The 16,202-nt window shown below is 42.2% G+C and overlaps 2 protein-coding genes across 3 annotated transcripts; both read right to left on the reverse strand.

Annotated features, from left to right (window-relative positions):
• Positions 1 to 137: 137 nt before the first annotated feature.
• LOC147799848 (solute carrier organic anion transporter family member 5A1-like) lies at positions 138 to 8,273 on the reverse strand. Its single transcript, XM_087133759.1, has 9 exons — positions 8,133 to 8,273; positions 7,058 to 7,271; positions 6,646 to 6,919; positions 6,071 to 6,266; positions 3,653 to 4,027; positions 3,154 to 3,318; positions 2,515 to 2,713; positions 755 to 929; positions 138 to 359 (listed from the first exon to the last, which is right to left on the reverse strand). Exons 2-9 carry the CDS (start codon positions 7,252 to 7,254, stop codon positions 153 to 155), a joined length of 1,788 nt encoding a protein of 595 aa, XP_086989885.1. The 5' UTR covers positions 7,255 to 7,271; positions 8,133 to 8,273; the 3' UTR covers positions 138 to 152.
• Positions 8,274 to 9,024: 751 nt separating this feature from the next.
• LOC147799849 (solute carrier organic anion transporter family member 2A1-like) lies at positions 9,025 to 16,047 on the reverse strand. 2 transcript variants are annotated; one of them, XM_087133757.1, is made up of 13 exons: positions 16,002 to 16,047; positions 15,478 to 15,600; positions 15,072 to 15,312; positions 14,675 to 14,972; positions 14,322 to 14,532; positions 13,406 to 13,780; positions 12,741 to 12,905; positions 12,195 to 12,399; positions 11,597 to 11,774; positions 10,815 to 11,011; positions 10,651 to 10,715; positions 9,912 to 10,105; positions 9,025 to 9,774 (listed from the first exon to the last, which is right to left on the reverse strand). In XM_087133757.1, exons 3-13 carry the CDS (start codon positions 15,296 to 15,298, stop codon positions 9,691 to 9,693), a joined length of 2,199 nt encoding a protein of 732 aa, XP_086989883.1. In that variant the 5' UTR covers positions 15,299 to 15,312; positions 15,478 to 15,600; positions 16,002 to 16,047; the 3' UTR covers positions 9,025 to 9,690. The 2 variants fall into 2 exon arrangements, with proteins under 2 accessions (XP_086989883.1, XP_086989884.1); XM_087133758.1 differs by having other exon boundaries at positions 15,945 to 16,002.
• Between the last annotated feature and the right edge of the window lie 155 nt (positions 16,048 to 16,202).

The raw sequence follows: 16,202 nt of genomic DNA on the forward strand, positions 1-16,202 counted from the left end.
AATCAGAAGTCCTTCATTTTATAGAGTATATCTCTGTACTAATGATGTTGGGAAGCTTATCAGAGAGAAATGTCTTGCCTTTAGGTAAATGGGAGAGTATGACGACCAGTTGTAACTAGCAGATACAATATCAATTTTTCTGCGGAACTATCTTAGCCGTACCTGAGCTGCAACATAAAACTTGGATTCCCCGATAGTGTGGTGATGAGCGACCCAACCGTCACCGAAGCAACGTAAGGAATAAGCATTTTGCATTCATGAGGACATTCATCCGGTACCGCCACGTGCTCGTAGCTTCCGATCAAGCCTAATGGGTCATCCGAACTGTTTGTACCAGTGCACCCACAGTCTGTGAAGATCTGTGAGAAAACAGAGTTGCTCATCGCTAGTCCAATGTTACCACCACATCCAACACATGATGATGTCCGTCTATTACATTTAGAATTCTTTCCAAGCTCAACACTGAACCGTTTCCTCTCGTAAAGCCTGTTTGTCGCGCACTTCACTTTAAAAATTAGACAGGATTATGTCATGAATGCGATTCGTTGTTTCCGTATAAATAGTGATTACCTGGCTCCTTTTAACAAATCAGTAACCAAGTCAAAACAAAATAATGCTAATTTTGCCTGGTCTGAACCTTTCTGGGCGAGTCTGCGGAATTTCTAACATTGCATTTATTGTGGTGTTTTGAAGGGTCAATGTCATTTTGTCATTCGTTTTCTTAAGTGTTCCAGCTTAAATAACCTTTACTCACCGTTACATTACCACCTTCCTCTCCTCCAAGCTCCCCTCGTGCCGTTGCTAGGCAACCTGCGTGACACGGTGTTACATACGTCATGCCATCGGAGCCGCAGATTGGTGTATACCGCGTCTGACATGCGCAGTCAACGTTGCATTCGGCCAGCAGCTCTGGGAGTTTTGCGTCTGTCCTGAACAATAGACCAGTTCACTAATAAATTCTAATTCATGCGCGCCTGCGCATAAATGGCAAGTGGAAGCAACAAGCTTGAGCGGCCCATTGAGACTACACGGGGGCACAAATTGTAACGTCATTTTCTCTGAGCTTCTGCATTTATGGTCACTTTTGTTTTCGGAAAATAAAATCATTACCTTCTCGTCTGACAGATTTTACGCCGCAGGAAATAAAAAGTCTTTGCTTTCTCCCCGAGCGCATGAGGTCAAAGGAAATTAACACGACTTCTTTCTGACCATGTCCAAGTAGTTGGTAATCCAGGGCACTATGAACCACTCGTACTATGTTGAATCGCGGGCTGAACGCAGGTTGAATGGCGGGCTACCTTCATCAGATTTTTGTTTCGCCACTTACGTTGTTGACCGAGAATGACGGATGGTGCCCTAACGTATCGCATAATTTGTTTTACAGCTCACACAGAACGGAACCCTACTAATTCCTTTCGGCCTCGTGCGCTTCGAACGAACGAAAATGCTCAAGTGTTTATTTTGTTCTCTAAAAATTCCTCTTACATCAGAAAGCAATAGCTATAATGACTTTAGAGGGTTTTCCGGAGACAAAAGTGAAAAAACAGTGCAGTCTGAAGCTGACAGAAAATGATGTTGAAAGTTGTTCCCCTGTACATTCTTAACAGGCCGCTCCAGTTGGTTGCCTCCACTCGCCATTTGTGCGCATGAGCACATAAATTAGAACATTTTAATGAACTAATCTATGAATTGAACCAGTTCGGTTTTCACAAGGTCATTGGGGAAAAAAGCACGCGTGCTAGCCTGCGCATGGTCATGCTAATAATGGGATATGTCTCGTGGGTATTATTTGGCTGTTTCTGAATGACCTCGGAAACGCTTCATTTTGGGCACAGGCCTACGCAGTTGGAATAATAACAAACTGTCTCGTGGAGAAAATCCACCGGACCGACAACTCACCGCTGTTAGCAGCCGAAGCTTTAAAGAGAAATGCCCATGTTCAGAAGGGGATCAAAAATATCTTTCGGTATTAGCTGGCTTATGCAACAGCCTGAGCGTCATATGTAGAGTTATGGGCACGAAATAAAAAAGACAAGTCTAGTCAAGCTGGTTTGCCTTGCGTAGTGGGTAAGAAAGCGGATTAGTGTTACAAGAATTCTCGGTTCAAGTCCGAAAGTTTATTTTTCCTCTTTTTTAGTATGCTCTCCTGTTGGAAAAGAGAAAGTTTGAAATTATTACATCTACTGTCCAAACTTGTAGCCTTGAAGTTTATTTCAAGGACAAAAACTCACTTCAATGCGGCCTCGATCAGGTAATACCGTAATATATTTCAGCCCCATTCCGAACGGGGCATTTCTCTAAAAAGCCCTGTTTGGTAAGCAGAGGGTGGTGGGATCTATGGCGAAATCATTCCGAGATCACCGAGTAACTGCAGTGACACGTTACATATGCCATACAAATTTGATCGATGCTCACGTCATTTTTGTCCATCGACAAACAAACATTTTGGTGAGTGTTTCATGGTTTTGTTAAGGCGTGGATCAGTTTTAACTGACAAACGTCCCACAAGCTTACATGTTTATGTAGCTGGTAGTGATGCCAGCAATGTCTCCGTTATCGCATCCAAGGAGGAGGTACAGTGGAGTAAGCAGGAAGAACCAGGGTAAGACGATGACGATCATTCGAGCCAATCCCTTCTTAGACAACTTCATCCTCTTGACCACGAATCCACCAATCAGGTTGCCGAAAATAGCCCCAGGGGTCAGTATTATACCTGGCGGGAAGAGGTGGGAAAGGAGCCTTTTGTACACATTCGAGTTTATGGTTGCAAAGGTCAGGTTTGGTTTGTGGTCGGGAATTCTCCTCATACCTTATTGTGACCCCTTGTGAAGAATATCACGAACCATGTGTATGGTGTTATCCTTCCAAGCACACCTGCTTTGATCCCATGGAGTTTCTCAAACCTTGTTTTAATCCCAGAGTGCACAGCGAGGGTAGGCATATCTCCATGAAGTGTTTGCTCACATTCACATTCCCTCAAAACTGGCGTTTTGAGTCTTCATCGCACGCTAAAAACTCTTCTGCTGCATTAGGAAGATCATCGGCTACGTTTAGTATCATTATCACATGGGTCTGCCATGGGTACAGTCTCTGAGTAGTCAGGATCTCGGTGTGTAAGGAGCAGAAAGAGGAAAGAAAGGTTGAATCACCTACCGAACAGCATGGGTGCTGTGGAAGCTGACAAGGAGAACTGTGTCTCCAGATATTTCGCCATAAAGTTTATGGTGCCACCTAAGGCAAAAAGGATCGCGCAGACACCCAAAACCAAGGACACAAATGGAAGACTGGTAACTAGGCGACGGATGGCACTGAGGAAGCCTGTAAAAAGCGTCAGAGAGAGAGAGAGAGAGAGAGAGAGAGGAGAGAGAGAGAGAGAGAGAGAGAGAGAGAGAGAGGAGAGAGAGAGAGAGAGAGAGAGAGAGAGAGAGAGAGAGAGAGAGAGTAATTAGTCGAGGGGTGTCCTGTCTCTCTCGAAGGTAGAGGCAAATAGGACTGCTTGTATTTTGTCACATGGAATTAGAGACTTCTACTGTTAACACTGTCCTCCTGAATATTCAGAATCACCTTGATATTTTGTTCGGAGTGAACGAATGACCTGCCATCAAAGGAGTAAGAGACTTTGAAAAATCAGATCAAGTTTTTTGAGTCTGACCTTTGACATATGCCCACATTCCCTCTCCAGTCTGGTGAACCTGTAGACGATACAGAGCAGGCCCATCATCGCCTTCATCTGCCTCCGGGGCTGTTTCTCTGGCTCCCTCATCACATCCTCTCGCTGTCTCCTCTCCGTCTTTAATTTTCTGTGCCCGCCGTCGGATCTTCTTTGGGAACAGCAGAATGGGGAGACCCGAAATTGTAACCAGCGCTCCGGTGATAGCGTAGGTTAGCCACCAGGCGCCCAGCCAGTTAGGGTCCTTTGGCGTGGCGTACACGGGTCCCTTGTAAAAATCGGAGTGTCTGGATAGGCTCAACCCGCTGATGCCGTACCCCAGGAGGGGCCCCAGCGCAGTTGCGATGAAAGAGCCAGCTGTATTGGATAAAAAAGTAAAGAAAGACAAAGTTAAGCTTTCGGTTGAATCCTTGCTAAGACAAATTGAAACCCCTGAGTCAGAACGAGTCACCTATCTCTAATAGTGGTCAATAACCAAGGCAAATAAAATTAAGTCTACAAATTCGCTTGTAATTGTATTAGTTTATTAAACTACAATTATACACTTCACAATGATAAATTACAAAGGACAAGTCACAGATAAAATAACTTCATTATATGTATCTGGCCCTACCCAAGGGTCAAATGCTAAAATCGAAAAATCGAGATACACCCTCTGTTAATTACAGTTTGCACGAAACTTATGTAACTCTCCAGTAAAATTGTGTACCCCACTTTTTTCAAGAAGCAAATTCGGTTAGCTGTCAACAAGTTTTGATCAATTTAATTCAAAGCAATAACTTTTATTCAAATTTAAATTCAGTTCCAGGCGCACCCTTATTTATCCACAGCGATAATAATTATTTCACAAGAATTATAACTTACATAATACTCCAAGGAAGGCTTTATATAATAATGAATTAAACTGACTTGATGGCTTTTATCAATGGGCTTTTATCAATTATCTGGGTCGATCGCTCAGTTTCTACTTGACTCCACTTCAAATGGCCTCCCTCCACGTCCACACGTCTACACGCGTTACGTCTTCACGAGTTCCTCTTCCGTCAAGACTCGGAACAGAACATCAAGCCATGCCAGCCATTAAGATTCAAACCATGCCAGCCATCAAAATTCATGCAAGACCATCAAGACCAGAGTATATCAAAATCATCAAGGGCCGTCATGTGAATTCATCATGTGCATTAAATTCTCAAAATGTTATGCTCTAATAATTAAACATGCAAATTCGCTCTACTTTCAGATTTTATATCACCAGTCAGTATTAAAGTGAAACATTAATGTTGTTTCCATACACCCTTCAATATAGCACTTATTGTAGCATCACTAGACCTTTCTATCTTGGAACTCTAATGCAATTGACACAATTTTAGATCAATATCTAGATAGAGCCATCACATTTATCCAACCCAATTATTCAACATGTTCATCAGTTCGTTACTACAATTACTTCAAAATCCTGCTTCCATCCTTATTCCTGGTGCATCTCACAATAATAAATTTAGTAAGGAAAGCAATATTTCTGTCATTCAACAGTAAATATTAAATTCTTTAACGTACGGTTGCTGGTTGATGTTGTTGACTTGTCCCCCTCAAACGTGTCGAGTAAAGATACAAAATTGAGTCAAAATCTGCTCAAAACACACTCTTATAAAATTGCTGTAATTCTTCCAAGTCAACCGAACAACCTTCTACTAATTTACATCTCATTGGCTCATGCTCTTCAATCTTCACAGCACTACCATTCTCATTCAAACTAAAACTCATGCATATATAATAGTTTTCCTTACTAAAATAGGGGTACAGAAACTATATATCATAAATGTGTTTGTTTGAATGTGGGTATGGGGAAGATGTCCCCAAAAGTATGCGTGTACAAGGTGTTTTTATTGTTTGACCGATCAACCACGGCTCTGCCCTACTCATACAAGCATGCACAGTAGCTAAAGGACTGAAAGGAAAAGACAGACAGGAAACAGAGTTATTCACAGATACTCTGAGGGTGGTTTATTGTATCACCCTGATACTTTTTGTTTCCAGTATTTTGCATTTAGCTCAGAGAAACATTGCTCACAGATCAGAATGTCCTAATTGCCTGTGATGAAGCTAAATTTCGCTAATCTTAGAGTTTGTAAGGCCTATTGGGAAGAGTAGTAGCCTAACAACTCCAGAACAGTTAAGTTGCGACAGCTTCCGACCAATGCCTGCATAGAGAACTGACTATAAGCAATGCCTCTTCTGGACCAACACTATTTTATGCATCAAATGATGTGGAAAAACTGTGGCAGACTAATCATGAGCTGCTAGTGCACATGCGTCTGCAAAACAGTACGTGAGTGTTGCCACTTACATTGAGTCATCATTAGTGCATCGTGAACACCTACGGAGCTCTGTGTAACTCACCAACAAAAATTGATGTTGAGCTTCGATCCAGATTGTCATCCATGTACGTGACGGAGAGCGGCAGTATTGGGGCTGCTCCGAATCCGTACAGTATTTGACCAACGATAATCAATGCCACCTGCCATATTAACGAACCGGAGTTTTTCTCTTCCTCCTCGGTACACCCAGGAGGTGTACCTTCGGTATTTTGACAAACCTATAAATTAAAAAACCTTTGTAAGACAGTTATCTATAATGTTGACATCTTTTGTTAATTGATGAACGGTATGAGATCTCATCTGGCTGAATGGAGTTCTTGGAATGTTATTGTGACTATTCGCTGTCAGGTTGCTTCATACCACTGAAAATTACGTCATTATAGTCATCTTATATCGGGAAATATCCAGGGGAATTTTTTTATCCTACAGCAGTAGATTTCAAAGTGCATCCCAGCGACTTGATAACAACATATACTCTATGCCGTATAGAATAAATGACCCAGGATTGGCAAAATTTCAGGTCATGCTTTCTGAACGTGTTGGGAAATAGGAGTTTCGTGAGAAAGCACGGTTTTATTTGTCCACCGACATGCTCACCGGGTATACGTTCTCTCCTGTACTGTTCTGATCAATATCTATTGAAAACTGCGGAGGCGTTTCGTAGATGAACTGAGGTAGCATGCAAAGCAGTAGACCCAAACCGATGAGAAGGCTTCCTCCCCCGATGAGCCTCGGTCGGTGGCTGGTGTGGCCGTAGTACGCCACGAACAGCACCATGATCACGCTCACAATGTCATTGACGATTAAGAATGGTGCCAATTCTGAGGTTTTGAGCTGGAAACGTTTCTCTATTGTAGTCAAAACACCTCCTCTGCAAATCAACCACAATCAACCTTTGGAGAAAGAGACTACTCAAATAAAAGACCAACACACGAACAGTCACAAGAAGCATTCCAAATTTGATAAATAATGCAACAACTTAAAAGCAAGCTAACAATGTTGTTGTTACCCTGTTCCGGTTGAAGCAGCTGTCTGGAAGAGGTTGACCAAACACACCATGACGCCGAAGAGGTAGGGGGACACCAGACACTGGAGGCCACTACAGCAGCATTGCTCTTCCGGTGATAGCTCTTTATCAGGGCTCATGCCTTCTCTGCCATCTTTTTTTCTCTTTGATACCTCGCTGAGCGTGTTATCGCCCTTCATTGTCTTTTCAGACGGTGCTTATTGAGGAAATATCAACACCATTCTTTGTTTTCGTGAATTAATAATAAAAGCATTGAGGGTGCAACAACGAATTGTTTAGGATTAGTTACATGTGTATCGATTTCTTTCTGGTGATGATACATTAGTTATTAAAACCCAAAGAAATCAAAGTAAATGCTGACATTTCACAAGCAGCTTCCAAAGTGCTACCTTTGTCTGTTTATCTTGACCTTTATCTAGGGTTTGTATAACCGGTATACAACATTAATTTATGTCTTACTTTTTGTACTTTGGAGCATACTGAATGCTAACCACAATTTCAATTTGACACTTTGACAGATCTTTCACCCTTGGAGGCGGTGCTTCAACTGTTTTCTAAATAAAATCCAATATCACCTTAAACTGTACTTGTTCTTGTTGAAATAATTGAAATTTGACCCCTAAATCATGAGGGGCCTTGGCCGCGATGTAGAATTTGTCATTGAGCTACAACAGCAATCTGTATGTTGTTAAAATAGTAATCATAACCAATCCCTGTATTATGGCCACCTTTAGTAGCACTGATGGTATTTTCACATTGGTGCTTAGGCCCACACCATACCTTGGCATACTCAATGACATCTAGAAGTCTCTTTCAATAGCGTAACTTTATTAAAACATTGCGCGCTTGATGTTACCTTTCAGATGCTAACGCTTACTGCATTTCTTGTTGATAAGCGTGTCTAGGTCGGCAAAAATTAAAGGCAGACAAGTTATCGAGTAACATTGCAATGGAGGCAGCTGACAAGGTAACCTTGTTTCCTGCAACTAGTGCATTAACAGTCAAGAGGTAGCAGTACTGGCAATGTCTATTCACAGATCCAACCTGTAGAACTCACCTTTATTAGATATTTCCACCTAAAAACAAGCAGACTAATCCGTGTTTTCCGTCACAGTCTGAGAGTTGCATGCATCAGATATGCCTCTGCACGGCCAATAGGGGCTGAAGTCCCTATGCTCTCTTTTTACCAAGAACAAACACATTAGTCATTGATTCTAGGACTCTCGCAAAGAGTAGTAGGCTGAACAAACAGGTTTAAAGGAATTCTCGTTGTGGAAAATTGTTTAATTCATTACCTATACCGTTAGGTCCGTTTTCGTAATTTGGTGTTCGGTAAGGTCCGCAGGAATAGGAGTGACGTTCCTTTCACAGGTTTTGGGAAATCTGGAAGGCCTTTATGAGTGCCTCTTAGGAGTTTCTGATTGCTGTTGCGCACTAGCTGGGTTATATTTGGCACGAGAGGAACATGTCGTGTAAAGGCTGCTTCACACTTCGCGCAAAAGTGAACACGAATGCGAATTTGTGACATCAGATCAAACATTCGAGTGCGAAGTCGTGAAAGTTGAACACATTTCAACTCGTGCCAGATTTCTGGGTATATATTTCATGACGTCAGATTCACTTCGTTTTCGCATTCACCTGAAGTGTTAACAGGCCTTAAGGTTTGTATTTGCCACTACGAAACTTTTTGTTATTGGCATAATTGATAACGCATATTCTAGGGATTGAACAAAATACTGTCTCATTTAGGGACATTTCATGGCCATTGCAATGGAGTGGAAATTTGGTCATTTTTTCCCCTCGGTTTTCAAACCAAATCTGTTTTAAATCATTTGGGGAAATAATTATTACTGAGGCATGCGATCTTGTTCACTTTATGTTGAGTTTTTGAAAAGACGCTGTTTACCATAAGAAACCAAAGCATCATATAAAACGTTGACTCCAAGATGTAGTTAATTGATGACAGTAAAACTGCTGAAGCTTTTATTTCTTTGCATTTTTTTTTTATCTCAGATAAAATGCGTGAGATTGTTGTTACTTACAACTTTGACTCGTTGAGTTAGATTCATGATTTACACAGTAGTTCAGGCTCATTCGCTGCGTATCGAAATAATCACATTTTAAAATCATTTTCCAGTGAACAAACTTATAGATATAAGAATGCATAGATTAAAGTACCTTGATTACATATCTACACAATTTTCTGAGTTCATAAGCTGGAAGAATAAAGATATACAGTTGTAAATTCAGTTTTGACTCCTTTTGTAAGTAAAGTTTACACAGAAACGTAAACGCAAAAGTAATAATTAAACTATTACAAAGCTTTAAAGGAATTCCGTTCGGTTCTGTTTAATAAATGCAAGTAAACTGCAGAGCGTAACAAGCAAAGGACAAATTAAGCTTACGGAATTAATGCCATTTTTCAAAACTATGATTTACACTACCATTGTGCTAATCTGTCAAACTCTCGGCATGTCAAATTGCTTCACTGTTCCAATATTGAATACAACTACTGTATGCTGTGTACTGAATGCTTTCTTCCAAAATTAATTTTGGTGCTTATTAGACGTCGAGAATGTGAGTGGATGCCATCACATATCAGTTTCTTCCTGTGCTTAGGTGAAGACGTCCTCGTCTGTCTCCCCATCAGACGGGTCACTATGTTGTGATCCGTCGGCTGCAACCGACACTTGTCTATTCTGAGGAGACAAAGAAAGTATTCCAAATCAGTTAACTGTTTCGAATCAAGCCACAGTTGAGCCCTTCCGCAAATCTTAATATAATACACTCAACACAGTTTCAGAATTTGAGATGTGTGATGACTTTTTCTGAGTACCTCGTTTGTTGTCTCTTTTATCGAGTAAAAGCAGAGGATGAACAAAATTGTGGACAGGATTTCCAGACCCAAAATCAGTCCATGAAAGAGGGTGTCGTAGACAAGGCAGTTGCCTGTCTTCCCGCACGACGACTGGAGTAGGAGACAAGCTGTTTGGATGGCTGCTCCGAATATAACAGGAGCTGGTATCGTCGCTTGGAACAAAAAGTATGATAAAGATTACACCAGTTATACTAATGTTGGGTCGGTACTCAAATCCCAAATTCACTCTCCACAAAGTACAAAAACTGTACATGTACATAACAACGGACACTCCTTCAGGTCTTGTGTTCAAGATGTTTACTCTGTTGAGTCATTTTATCCGACTGACTCGAATTTTGTAGAAAGTTTTAGACTTTGATCACCACTGTCAATTTCCAACACTGTTGGGATGTTGTTAATCATTTTTGCCTGTTGACAGTGACGCCTACTGATTGCTTCAAGTATTGCACAAGAAGTGCGAAACTGTCCAGTTTCTAACTACCTCGTGTCATCCTTCAACAGCTACTGAAGTTGAGAGATGGAACGGAAGGGGTTGTTTTCACGCGTGCGCAATGTCACGCGTTAAAGAGCAACGTAGTGCATGGGCACCAACACTATCTTGCTTTGTTGTCGCTGATGAGGGGTAAGCCAACCTATGCTCCGAGTCTATCGGAAACAAGCCTTACAATCAAATATGAATGCATGCGAAATGTTTTACCTAGCAACCGCATCATCATTGATGAGAAACCAATGGCCAGGGAGCGATCACCCTCATCCACAACCCTGTAAACATCAAGAAAGGAAAGCTTGCTTCAAGCTTGCATCATCCATAACGAGTTCCGTCAAAGTTTTCTTAAAGGTGAACCCGTCACTGTAACTCACCTGAACTCCAACATGAAACCTGGTATACCGACAATGGCACCAAGGATTGTGTTGAAAATCGCAATGGCGACGAAGGGGATTAGGGTAGTGCACTCGTGAGGACATGCGCCAGTCATCGCCACATGCTCATTGTCTCCTTTTAAGCCAATCTGGCTGAGCAAGTTGGAGACATCCGTGCAGGTACAGTTTGTGTAGACCTAGGTAAAAGTATATGTTAGACATGTTAAGGGTTTGAACTCGAGACCACGACACCTTTCACGGCCACGCCCTTGAGCAATAATTCAGTAAACTAGTTCTAACCAGTTAACCACAACGATCACGAAGTGTGTATACAATGGAGATGTGCAGGCGTGGCATACACAGTGTGGACCTCTGCATAAAAGACGTCCACATAATGTAGGGTGTGATGGCATTGTGTGGACTTGCACGCGCCCACACAATGTTTTCCCCTCTCTGAAAACAGTTTGAGAGGCATTTTGGGGTCAAGGTTAAATGTGGCAAAATGAAGAGTAACAGTCCAGGAAATCATCATCAAAAATCCAGCTCGAAAGAATTATCCTACCGGGAGAAAAAGAAGCATTTTCCTCAAATTTCCTTAACCACAGGAGAACAAAGGAATGTCCACGCTTTGTATGTAAAAAAGGTACTGTTGCACATGGATATGGAACACAGCGCCAAAAATGTAGGCCCAATGCACAATAAACATCATGCGAATTGGGCAATTTAGTGCTAGTCTGGCTCATTTTTTTCAGATTTCGTGAAGTCGTTTTTTCTATCCTTACAAAAGTGGTGCTTCCACCATCGTCACTATCGGGCATCCCTTGCATCCATGCTGAGCAACCAGCGTGGCATGGTGTCACATACGTCACACCGTCGGAGCCACACACGGGTGTGTAAGTGGTTGGGCATGCGCAGTCGACATTGCAGCTGGTTGTAAGATTTGGCAGTGGTCCATTCGTGCTTGAAAAAAATCATAACCATGGGAAACAAACGAAATAGCATTGGTTTTAAATGGTAAATCGGTGTTGGCATGGATATCGAGGCTGATCATTTTACTCAAAATTTGTAACTCCGTGGCCTTTGCAGCGCAGCACGTGCTCTGAACTAAAACTAGGTATAGAGACGTCCCGAGGAACACCGTGAATTATGTTGAAGCTAATTTCTTTCTCAATCGTTGCGATGCTCTTTTCTCGGCATAAGCCACAACATTTGACTTACTCCCCGATTGTCTGGATAGAGCCCTTCAGATAGCAGTTAATCTTTCCATCAACTGCATTGAAGCTCTGAATTAGTATTTAAAAACAGCTTACTTTCAGCTTTGCAAGGTTGGGTCTTTTTTGATAAGCTAAATATAGGCTAATAGACAGTAGAAAAACCTACATGTTTGAGGTAGGGTAACTTGCCGTGATTCCTGCTATGTCCCGATTGTTGCATCCAAGGAAGAGGGACAGTGGAAGGATGAGCAGAGAACACGGTTTGAGGATGACCACCATTTTGGCCATTCCTTTCTTGGTCAGTTTCAGCTTCTTGACCACCAGGCCTCCTATAGCGTTGCCCAACAACATACCTGGCGTTGTGATAAGACCTGATCAAAGGTAAAAACCAAAATAAAATGGTTCAACCAAGACAGATTTTCCTTCGGTGAGTTTCCTCGACAAAAAAGAAATAATATTATCCAACAGCCTTCCGTACGGAGCACACATTATTATGCTGATCTGCCTTGATGCTAATGAACGGCACAGGAAATGATTTTTTCCCAGTATGTTTTCACGGAGTAAAAGTAAGGGTGGTTGATTTTAATTCTGGTGGTAATTTATGCTAAAAAATCAAACTTCATGGAAAATTGGAGTCTAATAATCCAGAAACGACATTCGAAATTCAGGCATGGCCACCCTCTGTGTTGACTAACAAGAAGTGGGACTTTACCAGTTAGTATCGGTGCTTCCGAAACGGGAAGATCAAACTGGGTCTCGAGGTACTTGGCCATGAAAGCAAATGTCGCAACCATTGATGAAATCGTGGCGCATGCTCCCAGGACCATAGATACAAAGGTCACGTTGGTTACCAGGCGCCAAATAGCACTGAGAAAACCTGAGGAATTGTAGGTTTAAGGAATGGTAAAGTCTGAGTTACAAATTACGAACCATATGACTGAAGAAAGTCATTTTTAAGGGTTTGAAGAGATCACTAATCTAGCCAAGTTCTTCGTTTTTCAAAGGTCAGTTTCACCAAGATCAGGCTAGCTCCACCATTATTTGGATTGAACAAGGAGTTTGATCAGAGCGACACTTTAGCCCTCGCTCCCTAAAGCCCTTAATAGCGTCCTACCCAGTCAGAAGGCTAAAGAGCGAGCGTACATCTTAATGTAGCCTGGAATCAAGTCTAAATACAATGCCAGAAACATTAGCAAAAGTGCACACCTGGGTAACGGCAGTCGCAGATCATTCAGAAGATACGACTTTTCTATTAGTTGCTTAACTACATTAACATTGCTTAACCCTGAGGACAGCATGGTCACTGTGAAGCATAGTTTCCAAAAATCCACATTAGCTTGTCAGGTAAATAGTATACAAGTAGGGCCTATAAATTACCGATGGCATACGAGCATTTTCCCTTCCAAGTCCTGTCCGGCACGTCACAAACCCTAACGTCATCACCACACACATCTTTCTCCGCCTTAGTCTGCTTCTCCCCATCTTGGTGGGTCATCCTTATCTCTTCCTCATCAGTTTGAGCATCCTTCACTCGCATCCGGATTTTCTTCGGAAACAGCGCGATGGGTATACCTATCAGGACCAGCAATACGCCGGTCAGGGCGTAGCACAACCACCACGCGCCGATCCAGTTGGGGTCACTCGGTTGAGAGTATACAGGGCCCTTGTAGAAATCGGTGTGGATGGCAAGACTGAAGCCGCTGATGAGATAACCGAGAAGCGGTCCAACTGAACCAGCAACGAAAATAGCCGCTGGGAAGTGAGATATCACATTACACATAAAACAATCAGTTTCAGCTGATGAAAAAGGTTTTAGTTTATTCCAGTTTTACTTCAGCTTTTCGGAAGAGTAGTTTTTTATGATTTAAATTTATGGCCCGCTGGCGAAGCAAAAGGAACCTTTTTTTCTCAAACGACAAGTATAGTTATCACGGTGTGTTAACACACATTATAGCAAGAGACTTGGGTCCCCCATAAAAAAATGGGCTAAGGTGGCTTGTAAGTGATTTTTTTCATTTCTCTACAAAGAAGACTTGAAAACATGACAAACGGATTGCGTTTTCTTGAAATTATTTCGCTCAGCCCTTTGGGGGTGTTGTGCCATATTTTATGGGATTGGCCTTTGAGGTGCCACCAGTTCGACGGACAGATTGCCAGAAAGTCGCACAGATATATTAACGTTTTAATCCCTTGAAGAAAAGCGTTCCCTTTGGCACGGTATGACCCCCGCCAGGGTACACAATATGCACGAGGGATTTTTTTCTAACCCTTCTACAACCAGCCTTTCATTTACATATGAATATTGCTGTTGAAGATTTCTCCACGCAGTCGTCGATGTACGTGATGCAAAGTGGTGATATCGGAGCTGCTCCCACACCAGCTATTATCTGACCCACGATGATCCACGACACTTGCCATATGAGAGACCCTGAGGTCTTCTTTTCTTCCTCTGAGCACTCCTCCGTGTTTTCGCTCCCGGAGAACGTTTCATTTATCTTACAAATCTGAAACAACACGGAATCTATATGACAGAAGTATACCTCCATAAGCACAGAAGCCAAATTCTCCTTTGATTGCCATTCAAAATCATCATGAAGCTTTTTAATTAAAGAATTTCATGTAGCAACAAGTAGAAACATGGCATACCTGATAAATCAAATTTATTTCTAGGTCTCCATCTGCCGTGCCGTTCGCAGCTGAAGCGGTGCTGGGGGAAAATTGGTGAGGCGTATCGTAAATGAACTGTGGCAACGTGCAGAGAAGAAAACCCAAGCCGACGATAACCGTGCCTCCCCCGATGAGTCTCGGGCGGTGGCTGGTGTGGCCGTAGTGGGCAACAAAAAGTACCATCACAATCATCACTATGTCGTTGACAATCAAGAAGGGCGCCAGTTCAGATGTCTTGAGCTGGAAGCGTTTCTCTATTGTACTAAAAACGCCACCTCTGCAAAGACAAAAATAAGTTGAAATGATGACCAGATTTGATGACTGGAGATGAGAGAAACCAATGAGAATACTTTCCGTGCAAGAATGACTGTTTTACCCAGTTCCGGTGAAGGCGGCTCCCATGAAGATGCTGACGAGGCAAATCAGTCCACTAAAGACAATGGGATGTGCCAAGCGCTGGATGGAGCCACAACAGCATTGCTCTTCTGGAAGGAGCCCTCCATCTTTCCCAAAAACCCTTCTCTTGTCAGTGTCGCGCTTCTTGGTGTTTTCATCTTCTGTGTCCACCGGTTGGTAAGCTACGTGGACGTCGTTTTCTGCCATCGTGACTCAACAGACTTTCAAAAAAGAAATCCGAGTTGTGACAGTGTGAATACACTTAGTGGCCAAACAAAAACGAGCCATGTGATCCTATAATTCATGACGTTATTGTTCAAGATTAGAAATTGCGTTGGATTGTTTATAGAAAATATGTCATATGATAAATAACGTGAGCAGCTTACCAAAGCTAGTGGGTGTCAGTCCCGGAAGTAAAGGTATTTGTAATGCGAAGTTGCACCCTATCCACATGATATCCCATCAATGCAGATCGACCCCCTCAACGGTGATAGAATAGCGAGGCTGGGCTATTAATAAAACACAATTTCGCCAAAACGCCATTCTAGAACGATACGTCAACAAATCCGATACGCCAAAACCTAAATGTACAATCAGTTTTAAATGATAGTTTTGTTTTGCCAGCATGTCTGCTGCAGCTTTTTAGTGTGCCTTACAACTGAAATCAAACGCGTTTACATGTTGTGTTTGATCAACGACAGCTAGTTAACCAAGTTTGATCAGCGACAGTAAGTCAACAGCTGGTCGATTTTACCTGGTACTCGCGGGTATATTTTGTGCACTGATTATCAGGAAGAATCGACCAGTGGCTGATAAATGGCCGCTGATCGAAATTCATGAAAGCGATACTTACCTTTTGTGCAAATTTAAAACAGCCAAGTTTATACATGTATATGAGCATGCTACTTACCTTGGACTGTCGTCAAGCTTTTGAATCGTACAAAGAAGAGGGCAAATATGAGCCGATAGTATCTCCAGCGGATCAAAAAGTCGATGTCGAAGTCCGATTTTTATGTTTGGATGGTGCAACATTTGTTGATATTCCTTTCAAAAAGTAAACACTCCAAACGTTGCACCCATCATCAATGACACAAGCGAGTGATTGCACCGT

The sequence above is a fragment of the Acanthaster planci genome, linkage group LG02 (genome assembly GCF_054643075.1).
Source record: "Acanthaster planci isolate LZ-2023a linkage group LG02, COTS_SCS, whole genome shotgun sequence".
Taxonomy (NCBI): domain Eukaryota; kingdom Metazoa; phylum Echinodermata; class Asteroidea; order Valvatida; family Acanthasteridae; genus Acanthaster; species Acanthaster planci.

What these genes read in the sequence shown, in the direction of transcription:
- LOC147799848 (XM_087133759.1), bottom strand. Translation starts at nt 7,254, where the DNA reads ATGAAGGGCGATAACACGCTCAGCGAGGTATCAAAGAGAAAAAAAGAT. An exon ending in CTCAACATCAATTTTTGTTG is followed by an intron (nt 4,028 to 6,070) that starts GTGAGTTACACA and finishes TATCCAATACAG; the next exon opens with CTGGCTCTTTCATCGCAACT. An exon ending in ACTACCAGCTACATAAACAT is followed by an intron (nt 930 to 2,514) that starts GTAAGCTTGTGG and finishes TCTATTGTTCAG; the next exon opens with GACAGACGCAAAACTCCCAG.
- LOC147799849 (XM_087133757.1), bottom strand. Translation starts at nt 15,298, where the DNA reads ATGGCAGAAAACGACGTCCACGTAGCTTACCAACCGGTGGACACAGAA. An exon ending in GCCGCCTTCACCGGAACTGG is followed by an intron (nt 14,973 to 15,071) that starts GTAAAACAGTCA and finishes TTGTCTTTGCAG; the next exon opens with AGGTGGCGTTTTTAGTACAA. An exon ending in TTCAACAGCAATATTCATAT is followed by an intron (nt 13,781 to 14,321) that starts GTAAATGAAAGG and finishes CTCACTTCCCAG; the next exon opens with CGGCTATTTTCGTTGCTGGT.